At 36.1% G+C, this 16,941-nt stretch overlaps 1 protein-coding gene across 6 annotated transcripts in view; it reads left to right on the forward strand.

Moving 5' to 3' along the window:
- cher (filamin protein cher) overlaps positions 1-16,941 on the forward strand; it is a 98,014-nt gene that overhangs the window by 29,209 nt on the left and 51,864 nt on the right. For 2 of the 6 annotated variants that reach the window (XM_034981142.2, XM_069506536.1), the window contains exons 2-3: positions 8,414-8,526; positions 9,240-9,290. In XM_034981142.2, the coding sequence (XP_034837033.1) occupies positions 9,287-9,290 (4 nt within the window). In that variant the 5' untranslated portion in view covers positions 8,414-8,526; positions 9,240-9,286. Of the gene's footprint in view, positions 1-6,433; positions 6,583-8,413; positions 8,527-9,239; positions 9,291-16,941 lie in introns of those variants that run through there. The other 4 variants (XM_034981141.2, XM_034981140.2, XM_034981138.2 and 1 more) reach the window with 3 other exon arrangements.

Genomic DNA, 16,941 nt, shown 5'->3' on the forward strand with positions numbered 1-16,941 from the left:
TCAAGTCCGCTGCAAACATGACGGTAAACTTGATCGTGTATGGCCAGCGTTAAGATTGCTAGCAAATTATGAAAACCTTGCAAAAATTATAGGTCCAAAAATAACCTTGAACGGTTACAATGAGCCTCTCCCAGTATCCTTGCCTTCGAAAGCCTGACCTCGATCTCAAGGTTTGACCTTAGCTTTCAAGGGCACCTCAATATCACATCCCAGTTTCGAGGTCGACCTTCCGCGTTCTTTGCCCCCGGCCTTGCTTCAAGGATAGACCTTGAGCGAAGGCCTTCCCAAGTTCACGAAGGAATGAGACGGGCTTATATTACCGTCTCGTTTTCAGGAAATCGAAATGTATACAACGAGTTTTATCTTTATATAGAATCTAGATATGATTTGAGTCGAGGTTAATTTAGTTATTATGTAAACTACGTCACATTCCATACTAGATATTTAATAATATTCTAAATTGTGAAAGTGTGTTTGTCTGTCTGCTAGCTTTTCACGGTACGTCAGTTTAACCAATTTTGATAAAATTTGGTAACAGAGATATAGCTTACATCCCAGGGACATAGGCTGCTTTTTATCCCGGAAAGAGCTCCCACGGAATTTTTAATAACCTAAGTCCACGCGGACGTAGTCGTGGGAATCATCTAATTGATAATAATAATCTCATATTATACTTCTTATAATATAAAAATGAATCAGTAAATGTGTTGCTCATCGTAAATCTCGAGAACAGCTGAACCGATTTCGCTAATTCTTTTTTCATAATATTCCTTGAAGTACGGGGATGGTTCTTACGGAGAAAAAAATTTAATTCAACCTCCCCTCAATTTTCTAAACTCCACGCGAACGAAGCCGGGGCGGATCAGCTAGTCTATATATATAAAAGGAAAAGATGACTGACTGACTGACTGACTGACTGATCTATCAACGCACAGCTCAAACTACTGGACGGATCGGGCTGAAATTTGGCATGCAGATAGCTATTATGACGTAGGCATCCGCTAAGAAAGGATATTTGAAAATTCAACTCCTAAGGGGGTGAAATAGGGGTTTTAAAATTTTGTAGTCCACGCGGACGAAGTCGCGAGCATAAGCTAGTACTTAATATAGGTACTGGAACAGGTCGCTGTTTGCGTCAACAGCTGGATATAGGTCTTACATCATCCCAAGTGACTCTGGGCTACACACTTTTTGAAAAAATAGCCCGTTCTCAAATTTGAAAAAGTCTTTTTATTAGTTCATTCTTTGGCAGGACAGCGTTTTTTTTAAATTATTACGATTTATTTCTTTTAATTTTATCTCCATGTTATTATGAAGGCTATATAGAGACAGGTAGAGTATAAAAAGAGATAGAGTACGGATCAGGAGGGTATTCTAGAGGGGGATGCCCTTATTTAAGACCGCTTTCAGGCAATATGGAGGCCCATTTCCCAGCTCTGTATGTAGGGAGGGGAGGTTTCCTTGAACTTTTCACCTGAATGTGTGACGTCACGATCTAAAGTTCACTGACGTCACAGGACAATATCACAGTTCGACGCAAAAATACCCGATTTAATAGTAACTTTATAAAAAAAATTAAACGAAATACCTAACAGTATATACCTAGCGTTAAAACCTAGCGAAAAATTGAAACAATAAACTAATAGGTATACAGGTAATAGAACACGTCATTCTTGGATTAGAATTAAAAAAACAAAATTTAAACGAAATAACAACAGTGTTCAAATGTTGTGAAAAAGTCGAAACAATAAACTAATAATTAAGAGTCGGGGTGTGATACACTGTGATAGTCAATCACCATTCATCACGGGCGGGCGAGGTGCCAACACACCTGTCTGATCCCATCAGATTCCATCACATAATCTTATTGTGAGGCCATGGAACCGGCGATAGGCAATAGGCATATAACTTATCTTCTAATTAGAACGACAAGTTGTTCTTGGTTGGGTTTGAGTCAACGTTCTACACCAAATGCTAAAATTTCAGGTCTGTAACTCATTTCGTCTACGAGCTAGAGACATGTGACCTGTGGGACAGACCGACAGACATATAGCAGAGAATACAATGAACCAAAACCAAATGTCCGGGCAAAACGTGTGTCGAGTGTGTTTGGGATTTGTGTGGTGCTGCGTGGTGGTGGTGCGTATTGCTTGTCTGGCTGCTTCTTTCTGCATGTTTAGCAGTGGGAGGGCGGGCGGTGCATTTTCGCATGCTGCCTGCTGCACCATACAGATTCGACCGGTTGTAGCGGATTATAGCAAATTAAGCTTTTGGTTCATTGTATATCATGGACTTCCGCCAAGTAACGCCTGCTTCTATATAACATATACAACATATAGCAGAGTGACAATAGGGCTCAGTTTTTACCCTTTAGATGCGGAACCCTAAAAATGAGAACAATTAACCAGTAGGCTATCATCACTTGACACTGCTCTACTACACAGTTATTTAAGGTACTACACTGAACAACAATATTTTCAGTGATTTTCCGGTAAAAGCTCTGTCATTAAACTTTCGCCGCTAGTTTCGTGGCTTCGGCTCTACAGTGTTGTAAACTTTCATTTTAATTATTGTGTTACGCAACTCTGACGTCATTGGTTTACGATGAAAGTTAGGATTATCAAATTTGCCAAACAATTTTTATTTAAAGATTTTATTGTTTTTACATTCAATAAATTTTATTATTTTCAGTAGGTAGGTAGGTACCGACTGACCTAATACCGAACGAAGACTTATTTTTATTAAGTAGATAAGATTTTACTTAAATATTAGACAATGGCCCCGATTCTCTAGTCTCTCTCTAAACTAAATTTAGAGTATCTGCATCCTTTTCTTTTTACTAATGCTAAAAAAGGAACGGAACCTGACTTTCACATTTAAAGATTCTAAAATTTAGTGCACAATACAAATTTAAACAGTAGGTTCGCGAGTGCGTGCTAAAATCACGGGTTTTACCATCTAAAAATTAAATATAGAAATGTCAAACTGCTTCTGTCCTTTTCATATTACAATAGTAAGAAGAGGGTGCGAATACTCTAAAATTAGGTTGTGCTTAGAATCGGTGCCAATGTGGCTAATTCCTTTGTACACAATCTCTAAACTAAACTAAAATATCATGTCTAAATCTATTGCTATCCCTTTCATAATGTTGCTTGCGGAAAAGGAAAGCACTAGATTTAGACCTGTTAATTTAGTTTAGTTTAGAGATTGTGTACTAGAGAATCGGCCCCAATATTAGACTATTGTTAGACAATTTCATCTTTATATATATAAAAGGAAAAGGTGACTGACTGACTGACTGGCTGACTGACTGACTGACTGATCTATCAACGCACAGCTCAAACTACTGGACGGATCGGGCTGAAATTTAGCATGCAGATAGCTATTATGACGTAGGCATCCGCTAAGAATAGATTTTTGAAAATTCAATCCCGGGGGTGAAATAGGTGTTTGAAATTTGTGTAGTCCACGCTGACGAAGTCGCGAGCATAAGCTAGTCTTTAACTATAATATCCATGCAAAAATTATGTCAAAATGTCGCTCTGTTGCGGCGTCATTAAAGGACAAACCAATAAATAAACACGCTTTCACATCAGTACATTATAAATGTGAAAGTGTGTTTGTTTATTGGTTTGTCCTTCAATCACGTCGCAATCTGTTGCAACGGATCAACGTGATTTTTTGCGTGGGTATAGTTAAAGACCTGGATAGTGACATAGGCTAATTTTTTATCCCGGAAAATCAAGGAGTTCCCACGGGATTTTTAAAAATCTAAATCCACGCGTACGAAGTTGCGGGCATCAGCTTGTATGTATATAATATTAGCAGTCTTCGGTCTAATTGAAACAGGTTAGTTATCGTTTTGCAATATCTATCGTGCTCCTACTGTCAGAGGCAATAGACTGAATACGTTATCCAATTATTCTTCCGTTCATAGAATCATTCCGATGTCTTGTTGCGTGAACATATCTCATTAATCTGTTAGCACATCTGGTACTGGTTTCTAAATACTGCTGCACTACCCATATTATAAATGCGAAAGTGTGTTTGTTTGTTGGTTGGTCCTACAATCACGCCACAACGGAGCAACGGATCGGCGTGATTTTTTTGCATGGATATAATTAAAGACACAGTAACACAGGCTACTTTTTATCTATTTTTATATTTTTAAATCAAAGAGATCCCAGTTCCCACAGGAGCTTTAAAAACCTAAATAGACGCCACCGCGCGGGTCGCGGGGTAACGTCTACGAGCGGTCACCCCGCGACCCGCTCGATACGAAGATCCCCGATCGATACCCGTCGATCGATCGAAACGAAGATCGACGACTAAGCTAACGTCGCTCTAATTAGACTACGCTTGAGTTAGAAAATCCTACTTACAAAATGTATTTTAGTTTTTTTTTTTTGTCGTAAAGTACTAACACCAGTACTTTACTACCATTACAGTCTAGCCTATGAGAGAGGCTAATAAGCAATATTATATTAACCTAAACTTATAAACTTATACCTAAATATTTTATTATATTATAAGTGTATTTTAGTGTAGGAATAAAACATTTTGCATTCAACGCGGGAGAAGTTGCGGGCAAGAATTTCACCAATTTATACAACACAAAAAAACTTAATTTTCAACAAGGTCGTAGCGGTAGTTATTCTTTGTAACAAAAGCAATAAATATTGTAATAATGGAGCTATTATAAAACCGAGTTTCCTCCGGATTTATGGGTCACATTACAGAATATTTATTAATGTAGATAAAAACTAGCAATGTGGACTATAGTACAGTACGTGGCCGAAAGTAATGTACATCGACCTTTGGAAGGAGATAGCAGATTTGTAGAGCACTGTCTCGTTGAGACCGACAAAACGTCATATAGGCATGAGTGATAGAGACAACGCTTTACGAAACGCAAAACGAAAAAAAAAGTAGGACCAATCATTTAAATCTTTTCTGACAATAAAATTACTTGTTGTTTAAAAATCATTTTTCTTACAAAGAGGAAATACTATCTCACGAAACGATACCAAACAACTCTATGATTCAGTTACCTAATTATTTTAATAATGGCGCCCTGTGTTTGTTCAATCGAATACCGTGTCAGAGATCGTGTTACACACACTCGGGTAGATGTGTACGCGTGCCAGACAAGTGCCAAGTTTTGTTTGTATTGGCTAGCGATTTACTAGCAGCGATTAAACTGCTCGCCACTCCATTGATATATTGTCTTCTGGACTAAGAGCCAGCGCGTGCCAGACCATCGTTATTTTATAAGAGCTGAAAAAATCTCTTCGTATTATTCCCAACACTGGGAGGAGCGTTTGTATGGATCATGGTGGCTTTGGGAAATAACCATTTATTACCATAAAGGTGTAAAAAATCTTACGTCAAAATATAAAGTCAAATTTTTAGGGTTCCGTACCTCAAAAGGAAAAACGGAACCCTTATAGGATCACTGTGTTGTGTGTCTGTCTGTCTGTCTGTCAAGAAACCTACAGGGTACTTCCCGTTGACCTAGAATCATGAAATTTGGCAGGTAGGTAGATCTTATAGCTGACATTTGGGGAAAAATCTGACAACCGGGAATTTAGGGTTAGATCACACAAAAAAAAATTGTGGTCATGAACTAATAATTAGTATTTTCAACTTTCGAAGTGAGTGACTATATCAAGTGGGGTATATTATGAAAGGTCCTGTGCATTATAAAACAGAATTTTATTTATTTTTATGCATCATAGTTTTTGAATTATCGTGCAAAATGTCGAAAAAATACGACTGTAGTACGGAACCCTCATTGCGCGAGCCTGACTTGCACTTGGCCGGTTTTTTTATATTTTTTTCAGAATAGTATTAGAAATCACGTCATGCATTACCCGACACTTAGTATCACGCAACCCCCTGCCAGACGGCCTTAAATATTAAAAGTTTATTATCCATGCATTGCACACTTCACAATAATTCAAATAAGTATCTTTAGTCTATGTAGGGTGTACCTACTCTTAATATTTCTATTCATCTTTCCCGTCCTTCCTAAACGTTCTACTATTTCAAGTCGGTTAAAATATTTTAAAGCCTATATCAATGAATAATTCTAATTTCTTACTCATTTATTAACCAATATTTTTTATAAATAATAAGTTATTAAGAATAAAATATCGATATTAAAATACCCGCACTCCTCATAGTGAAAACCTGAAAAGCTTCAATCCGAGTAAAAGCTCCACGGTCATTGTCCTAATGGTGCCATCTGTTATAAGTTAACAAAAACACGCTGAAAAATCGTAATACAAACAAACAACCGACTACAACACCATCTCTCGACATTTTCACGCACTACTCCCCACCGTTTTAGATTCGAACCATCGTATCGCTGAAACTGAAAGCTCGATAACGGCTTTCGAAGATATTTATATTTGCGGGAACCAGTGTGAACTTGGGTGTCCCAAAATAGTACAGTTTGACATATCTACGGTGGAAACATGTAGTTTTTATTATGATTGTCGTCGTTTCGCAAATTTAATATTATCGTTAAAGTAATTCACTTATACTGGGTAAATAGATGACAATCAATATGGATTCCGGGTAATTATAAAATAGTATTTGCATAAGCATGTTTCCTCATTTAATTCAGGAGATGCGAGTGTTTTTCTTTGTGATAACCTCTTTTGTTCTCTTGTTTTTTGTTTTTGAGCTTAAAGTACGAGCTTAAAACTGAATTATAGCATTCTAAGTACCGACCAAGTTTCCAATACATAACTTTGTACATTCTGTACAGCCGTTTTCATCGTGTAGTTTTGCGACGAGCATGACAGAGTTAAATAGAAATCGATCGATATCTCACATAAAACTACCTATCCAATCAAATGCGCTAAAAAATAAAAAAAATTGTAATCAATTCACGACATCACTGATTTGTTATATTTTTATTTTAGATTTTATGGAACACTAATTTTATTCCAATTTATATTAAACAAGTCTTTTATGTAATATTTCTCCATCATATAGATTTTAATTGGATAGCTAAGCAATTTTGAATGATACTTTTACGTATCGGATATTTACTTATTTTATTTACTATGCACTTACGTTTGATTAGATAAATTAAAATATGCTGGCTGATAAACTTTATATAAACATAAACCACAATAGTTTCTTTCATCTACCTATCAGTAAATTGAAAAAATTAATCATGATTATCTGAGAATCGCGACTTTATTCGCGTGGAATCAGATTTCCAAATACTCCGTGGGAACCCTTTAATTTTCCGCGATAAAAAAATATCCTGAGGGTGCGTTTCCACTGACGGGGATCTGAACGGAGTGGAGCGGAGCAGACTGTGAATTGGCTAATCACAGTGCTCGAAATCTCCACTCCCCATCAGTGGAAACGCACCCTAAACCGCAAATTACCTCTTGTATTGTACTTATTTTGTCAAAATCAGTTTAGTGTTTGAGCCGTGAAAATGTAACAGACAGAAAGACACACTTTCCCATTTATGATTTATCGTAAAACTGTGATATTAGTATGTGTTAGATATGGCTTACTAAAATAAATATACTACAGACTAGTTGATTCATAATCTTTTAATTGTTGATGAATCAGTCAGTTATGACATCCAACTACATAGTTAGTTTTCTTTGTTTTTCGTAAACAACGGGAAAATTCATTCATGCGTCTATTTTCAAGTGTCTGCCTACCTATTCAGAAAGCTGTGTAGATTCTGAAAAAAGATTTTCATGGAGCGCTCGCTCATTATGTAGTGATGATTGATGGTTCGACAATATCTAGTGCTGGTACAGAATTTTTATATACTTACATACTTACATACATACTCTACTTGCCATTTGTTAATACGTATAATTTTTTAAACGGAGACCGACCATCTCCCATACATTGTTGGGCCCAGAAAATGATGAACCGTTACAAGTTCCAAATTAGTGTGATTTGTTGGATAAAAATATCTCCTTTAGACGGCTTTAGTTTCAGTTTGAGTGACAATTATATAATCAAAATATATGGGCTCAATTCCATGGTTAGGTTGTGTTGGATAATGTATTATTTAAACAATATTTTTGCAATAATTATAAATCAAATAATAATAATTAGACGTCTAGATTGCTGTTTAGATTGCTTTCCTTTAAGTTTGTAAAATAATCCAAAATAAAATAATACAACATCCTACTGTAGACCATCCCACTATACAATTACAGTAATAATCTCGACAAAAACCTTGGTAGGTACTCCATAACAGCAAAAGGGACCTTTCCTAGTATTTGAAAGAAGAGCGGTGTGTAGATAGATAATAATATATGGAAGAACTTGAGCTTTAAAACAACACAGCTTAAGGTCAATTTTACGTTGACAAAGGAACTCCTAACGTAACGGTTTCCTCACGTATATTCTGTCATTCCAGAGGCAGTACCAAGAGACTGGGTGAGGGCAGCGATCCTCGTTGGTACATCGACTCCGCATACGCGTCCTCTCTCAAAGTCTCCCTCCGACTACCCACCCGCCAATTCCTTGAAGGTAAGCCACAAAAAGCACAATTTAAAAAAATCGAGTAAATGAGGAGGCGGGTCACTTGATGTTATGTGATTACTGCCACCTATGAACATTTGCAGCACCAGAGGAACCGCTAATACGTTACTGACTTTTCAAGGATTTGTTGATTCGCCCCTTGAATAGCTCGATGTTGAATTCCAGACAGAACACCGCCAAAGGGAGTTAGAGCTAGCACGCACCACGGTAAATTTGCGTACGTTTTTTCCCTGCAAAATCTGTGAACTATACCTACTTACATCGATATAAATGACAAGATATGGAATAACAAAAATTTTCACGGTTTTGGAACCGAATTAAATCAGCGCCACCTCTTAGATACTAATGAACGACCCGTTTGAAATCCAGACGTCACTGAGGTTGCATTGGTGCTAAAGCACCACTGAGTCGGTGCCATTTTGTTTGTTCAATAGCCCTGCACATACGAAGTAATATATAAGTCAATTGGAACTATAGAACCACATAGAAGCGCGCGCACTGCGGAAATAATTACGCACCGGATTTTGATAGTTTTAAATTAATGCAGCCCAAGCGTGATCAGTGTGACACATTTCTCTCATTGGCCTTTTTGAAAAAGCCTTTTTGAAAGTACCGCCTTATAATGCCGGCGTACCTATGCTTGGCAAAATCTTTAAAATAAATAAAATAAAATAATTTTGAAAGAACGTTTATATTTACAGAATTCTACCAAACAAGCTTGCGTCAGAATCAGCTAGCCTTAAACGTAATGGGTATGTTACATTTGCCCCATGACCCTGATTCTTGTTTCGTATTACACCTATTTGTACCACAACCTACAACCTACCTGTGATTTGGTAGACTTGATTGTTGATTAGTTCTTAGAAACCAAAGTATTTTGCCACGATATTTGTCACTAATATGTAATTGTAAATCAATTCATTTTTGCGATCTAAAATTTTTCAAAAAATAATTTTCATACCACTCGCATAGAACCATCCTACTTTATGGGTATAGCAATTTAGCGCCATCTCTGGATGACTCTTTGAACTTCGACGTAATTCAGGGTTGAACCTTATAAGCGCCAAGAATGATTGTGACACATTCTTAGATGGCGCTCTAAATGCTTTCGAAAACTTTTGGATTCATTCAATGTTTGTCTTTCTTCAAAGATTTTCATTTTTCTTTTTTTCTATAAACTAATAATAATTCAAAGTAGGTATAAAAAGAAAATGAAAGGCCTCGTTTTGACTTTCCCCGTATGCACATACCTACCTACGCACGGCCAAATTTATAAAGCTCACTCTGTTTTGCACTTATAGGTACCTACATCTATTCTAAATACCTACAGTTCTATTCACTGAGACATCAAATATTTTTTTTACTTAAATCATCAATGATGATTATCATGATAACAATATGATCAACCCATCGCCGACTCACTACTGAGGACGAGTCTCCACTCCAAATGAGAAGGATTTGGGCATAGTTCACCAGCTGGCCAAGTGCGGATTGGCAGACTTAAAACACCTTTGAGAACATTATGACGAACTCTCAGGCATGCATTTTTCCTCATGATGTTTTTCCTTCACCGCAAGCAAGTGATAGTCATGTAATAGGGTATTATATATCCTTTTTAGGGTTCCGTACCTCAAAAGGAAAACGGAACCCTTATAGGATCACTTTGTTGTCTGTCTGTCTGTCTGTCAAGGAACCTACAGGGTACTTCCCGTTGACCTAGAATCATGAAATTTGGCAGGTAGGTAGATCTTATAGCTGACATTTGGGGAAAAATCTGAAAATCGTGAATTTAGGGTTAGATCACACAAAAAAAATTAAATTGTGGTCATGAACTAATAATTAGTATTTTCAACTTTCGAAGTGAGATACCTATATCAAGTGGGGTATCATATGAAAGGTTTACACCTGTACATTCTAAAACAGATTTTTATTTATGTTTATGCATCATAGTTTTTGAATTATCGTGCAAAATGTCAAAAAAATACGACCGTAGTACGGAACCCTCATTGCGCGAGCCTGACTCGCACTTGGCCGGTTTTTTTGAAAAGTGTCTTAATTTGATCCTAAAGTGTTAATAAATAAACTACCAAAAAATTCACAAAAATTTAATTCGATCGATAAGTGCAATAAAAATGCATTTAAATTTTGCATTTCAAATTTCGACGCGAAAACGCTACCCGCCATCTTTTTAGGTTCATGAGCTGTCATGACGTCACACGGATTGGTAAATAACAGTGTTTTGTTAGTGAACATTACACTTAAAAGTGACAACTTAAATCCATGTGACGTCACAGTCAGAATTAACATGGCGGCTACGGTATAATGCGTTTTGGATATTTGTAGAACAGATAATTAAAGTGAAATCTTTAAAATGAATTATAAAATTCATTATATAATTTTATAAACTGCAATTAACATTTTTCGATTGCTTTTACTATTTGCTAATATATCTTGTTTATACATTTTTAGATTTATTCTCGCTTGGTGTAAAATACCGTAATACAAGTTACAACGCACATAACTTCGACAAGCACGGCCACTTTCTTTTTATAATTGTAAAAAATAAAATCTTTTTTTACAAGAAACCCGGATTTTAGAAACGTTGACAGCCCTAGTGAGTAATATAGATAGAGTGACGCAACTGTGCATGTTTTATGTGGACAGGTGTCGGAATTCCGTTATAATATTCATTTTATTATATATATTGTTTATATAACGGTCGGTAGTTAAGTAGGTATTTTTGTAACGTCCCTAAGGAAGATCAGGAAGCGCTAAATGGTTTAGAAGGTCAAGAGAAGAAATATAGATGGCCACCTATCTACAAATCTACTCCATTCTCTTCAGCATCCATACGAACCTAAATAAAAGGAAATTATAACTGACTAACCGACTGACTTAGTGACTGACTGATCTATCAACGCATAGCTCAAACTACTAGATGGATCGGTCTGAAAGTCAGGCAGATAGCTATTATGACGTAGACTTCCGCAATGAAAGGATTTTTGAAAATTCACCCCTGAGAACGATCACGCGCTCATCCGATCCGAATCCATGAAAATGCGGATCTAAAAATATTTACGTCATATGTCATAAGCTATCATACAAATAGGTCTATGACTACTACGTAATGTATTTTCCCGGACTGATCGGATGAGTGCGTAACCGCCCTAAGTGGGTAAAATAGGGGTTTGGTGTAGTCCACGCGGACGAAGTCGCAGGATTAAGCTAGTAAGCTTTAAAATCCGAATATTTCGAGTGGTTATTATTGCCAAAGCTTGTGAATAATTTTCGTCCGGTGGGCGACACCGCTTCTCCAGACGAGTTTCTCGATTCAAGACGGATTCGAAGTGGGTGAGTCACGAGCGAGTATAATAAGAAGATATTTACGCGTAGGGGTTAAATAAATTATCATCTTCATCAACACACTACTGCCCTGGATTGGGATTGGCTTGTTTAATTTTTGTCCCGGAAAATCAAAGAGTTTCTACAAGATTTTTAAAAGTTTAATCCACGCGGGCATCAGCTAGTAAGTATCTCAATAAAGTAAAAAGATTTGAGTGTTTGATTTGGTCCTAAAGATCTAAACTATTTATAAGGTACAATATGCCTATCTAAATCAATAGGTAAATATAAGTAAGTATAAAACGAAAAGCTGACTGACTGACTGATCTATCAACGCACAGCTCAAATCACTGGACAGATCGGGCTAAAAATTTAGCATGCAGTAGCTATTATGACGTAGACATCCGTTAAGAAAGGATTTAAAAAAAATTCAATCCTGTGTTGTCCACGCGTCGCGAAGTCGCGAGCATAAGCTAATTTTGAATATTATTTTAAAATACGCTTTTCCTTGGAACCCTAATTATCATAATTACAGTAGGTACTCGGCAGAAAATAATGCACCTACAGCGGCCTTTAGAATGACATTTCGGCTTTCTAGAGCCTTGTCTCTGTCATTCATACGTAAGACGTTTTGTCGGTCTCAACGACAGAGACAATGCTCTACTAAGTACAAATCCGCTATCTCCTTCTAAATGTAGATGTAGGACGTAGGTACATAATTTCTCATTAGTCATTATTCAAATAATTTGACAATCACAAAGTGTAGGTACGATGATATACCTATTTGAATAAAAGTTTGAGTTTGGAATCACAACTGTATTCAATTCAATGATTCACAAGATTATTTAAAAATGGCGCTAGGTTCACATGACTCACAACTTCAAGTGTGAACGCGTCCATGTTCTAAGGAATTTAATTTTTCGTATCCTGAACCAGTGCCAAATGTGAGACGATCATTCTAATATGTAACTACCTACTATAGAAAAAAAATTGGTTCACACAAAGAGACACGGAGACGCGGCAAAAAACTGAATCTACAGAACTTCATTCAGAGATTCAGAACAATAAATTAAAAGTAAAAAACTTTTATAAATTCAAAGATTCAAAGCTTTTTATTTATTTGCTAGCTGATGCCCGTGGCTTCGCCCGCGTGCATTTAGGTTTTGAAATCCTGTGGGAACTTTTGATTTTACAGATCCTAAATCGCTCTATTTGCAGCAGTACAAAATAATGCTCATGCATCAGCATGTTGATTGACTCGTATGCTTCTTCGTAATTTTTCTTGTTTTATATAGACCTTTTATTTAAATCACACAGTGATTTTTCCTAATTTGTATTTACAGCTTTAAGTTAACTGGTAATCCCGCACTTGCACACTTTAAGTTAACTGGCAATCCCGCACTTGCATACTTTGAAATCAATTTTTTTTTCTGTGCATTGTATTTTTATTTTATACGTGTATTATCTGTTGGAAAACCAATAAAATAAAATTAAAATTAAATTGCTTATCAACAAATCAAACGCATAAAAAGCTTTTAAAAAATTGCATGCGCATTCTACCTTGATTGGTATTTAACATAATATATCATTGGTACCAAACCAATTAATTTACTTAAAGAATTTGAACTGTAATGAAAACATCTTTTGAACAAAATTAAAGAACAAAAAAGGCATTCTTTGGCGCTTCGCCAATATTGTTCAAGCGCCGATCATATTTCAGACGTTTAATGCTTTTAAAAGGTTTTTACAGATTAAGTAAACATAATTATTTAGGTTTAAGAATGTCAGTGACACAAAAAAAATAATCAGGGCATTATCTTCACCACATTAAATAATACTCTTATTTTAAAAAGGAGGTCTAAATTGTCGTTGTGGTCGACGCCTCGAAGGGTGGGTATCCACTGCTGGACATAGGTCTCTTGAAGAGATGTTCATACTTTGTGCTCTGCTGTGATCTCCACAGAATGTTAATCAACTTAGTGAAAGTTTTAAAATTGTTGAATCTGGCAACACCATAGTAACAATACTTAGTTGTAGACATTTTATTTTTACAAATTCAGTTATTTTTTAACCTACGATATCTTGTGTTGTATATAAAGTAGCCATTTTTTTCCTGGATCAAGCTATTTCTGTATCAAATTTCGTCAAAAATTGATTAAATATCACTTTCCATAAAAAAATTAAATATCACTTACTTTAACGGTGAAGGAAAACATCGTGAGGAAACCTGCATGCCTGAGAGTTCTCCATGATGTTCTCGGCAGTGTGTAAAGTCTCTCAATCCGCACTCGCTTTCTAGGAAGCAATTCTATAAAGAGTTAGTTAGCAATGGATTGAAAATTGAAATGATGATAATGTTAGTAAAGTAAAAAATTCAATGACGATAACACGAGAAAAAATCTGCTTCCCTACAAAGTCGGCTAAAAAAATAAATAGGCAGTCATATGTCACTTACAGATTAACTCAGTTTTTGGAAATGTCCCAAATTGAATCAGGTCGCAAGTAAACATCGATTAATAAAGTCGATTGCGATTTGCGATATTTTAGGCATTTCGACGGATAATTTACGAGTAAGACGGCCGTACGACGTGCAGCATTAACATTAAATTCCTTAGATTTTGGGATTTGCAGATTTGATCGAATAATTAAGGGGCACTAAGACTGATGAGATCTATAAAGCGTACTTTGACTTTGCTCAGAGTTTACTTTAAGACCATGTAATTTTTAAAGTACATATTACTTTTAAGGAAATCTGACTATTGATAATAATTATGTGTGTGTGTGTTGACAAAACTATAAGTTTGACGTGTTAATATTCATATGAAATGCCCGCGACTTCATCCGGGTTTCTTAGGTTATATAGGTTATATAAACCCGTGGGAAATCTTTCATTATTTATCGGAGATAAAAGATAGCCTATATCCGAGTTCAAGGTGCAAACTATCTCTATATCAAATAAGTGATGCTCGTGATTTCGTCCATGCCAATTTAGGTTTCTGAAAAATCCCGTGGAAACTCTTTGATTTTCCCGGACAAAAAGTAGCCTATGTCTAATGTCCGTCCACGAATTTCAACAAAACCGGTTATACCAATGTGCCGTGAAAAGCTAATAGACAGACAGACACACTTTAGAATTCATAATATTAAATATGGATATAAAATAAATTATTACAATGAAATAAAATAAACTTCATTGTAATGTAAACGTAAATTTCGAGATTTTTATTGATGGAGAATCACAAAATTTATATTAGGTGACAACTCGTAATATTTTAAAGTGGTTTCCAAGGGCATTTTCCATTTTCCAGTAGAAAATAGCTTCGACCCTATATCTAAGCCAAGATGTGAGATAGACTGCCATTTGTCAGTGTTAACGTTAGGGTTGTCAACACCCACCATTTTTTATGCATAGCAAGCAAGGACAAGCTGGGTAGTGGGTATACGAACGGTAACGACTTTGGTCGCCAGCGATTCGCTGGTGAGGTAATATATTTTGCGGTGTGAAATGAGATGAAATGTGAAATTTCACCCCTTACCAATTTACAAAAATTGCACTCGAACGAAGCCGGGTTGAGTCAGCTAGTTATTAATAAGACGCCTGGTGGTAATAGGCCCTTTTCGACAATCTACAGATAAACTTTATCTAATGAACAAGTTAACGCTAGGACAGTTTTTGTGTTGGGAATCTGTCAAAATGTCAAATATTTTATCCATTAGATAAACTTTATCTCGCGATAGTTATTAAGAAAAAGAAAATAAAAATTGGCAACCCTAGCCGAGTCCAATGGTATTTCCTTCGAGACGTTAAAATCTGTCGTTTATCGAGGAAAATGGTAATAATGTGTGGTGAATTATTGCATCAATTATAATTATTACACTTTTATCTGCGGTATCTATACTCGTAATTTTGAATACCTCCTTAACGACCTCTCTAGCATACCTAATGGTGAAAGCTATGGCGGGCGGGTGGTCACGAATTTGATTCCAGGTAGGGGCAATTTGGAAATATTAATTTTCAAAATTGATCAAGACTGGTTTGGTGAAAAGTTTTGACCTTGGCTTTTCTAACTCTACCAACAAACCATGCTGTTTTAAGTATGAATAATGATTTTCAAATCAGTACCCTTATTTTCAGTACCCTTATTATAAATGCGAAAGTTGTTTGTTTGTTGGTTTGTCCTTCAATCACGTCACAACGGAGCAACGGATTGAAGTGATTTTTTTCATGGGAATTAGTCAAAGACCTGGAAAGTGACATAGATAGGCTACTGTTTATCCCGGAAAATCAACGAGTTCCCACAGGATTTTTAAAAAACCTAAATCCACGTGGACGAAGTCGTGGGCATCACATAAACGAAAACTCTGCAGAGTAATTATTAATATCTAATATCTATAAAAACTGTCAATTAGTGTCTGTAACGTAGACGTGTTGGTTGCTAATAACTTTGGAGATCATTATTTCTTAAATAATTTTTTTTAAACCACGGTTAATAGCCTCATTTGGTAACAAAAGGGTTAGCTCATTTTTCGCGCAAAGGATCAGCCTGGCCATCAAGTGCGGAAATGCAGCCAGTATTCTCGGCACCATTCCACGCGGGCATGATTTTTACACGTACGTAAGTTTAGTTTTAAGTTTTTTAGTAATATTTTATTTTAATTAAAAAAAAAACCTCTTAATGATTTTACCACTTGAAAACTTTGTGACGTTTTCCACAAGCATTCGGTGTTGTTTTGATATGGAAAATTTTGCATCATGAATTACGCACTTTAAATCCGAAAATCCAGAAAATCTTTTAAAAATGAACACCAAATCAATCAGCTTATCTCTCGACACCACATAGGACCTCAAAATGGATGGAGCACGACACTGAAAAAACATAATATTTTGCCGAAAATAACACGTGATGACATCGAGTAAGACCATGGAAGAACAAAACTTTAAATCACGCGTTAAAAAAAACAAAGATGTCAGCTTGGAACCAAATAAAACATTTGTACCTAACATATTAATTAATAGGCTTCATCCGCGTGGATTAAGGTTTTTAAAAATCCCACGGGATC

This window comes from Maniola hyperantus, chromosome 23 (genome assembly GCF_902806685.2).
Source record: "Maniola hyperantus chromosome 23, iAphHyp1.2, whole genome shotgun sequence".
Taxonomy (NCBI): domain Eukaryota; kingdom Metazoa; phylum Arthropoda; class Insecta; order Lepidoptera; family Nymphalidae; genus Maniola; species Maniola hyperantus.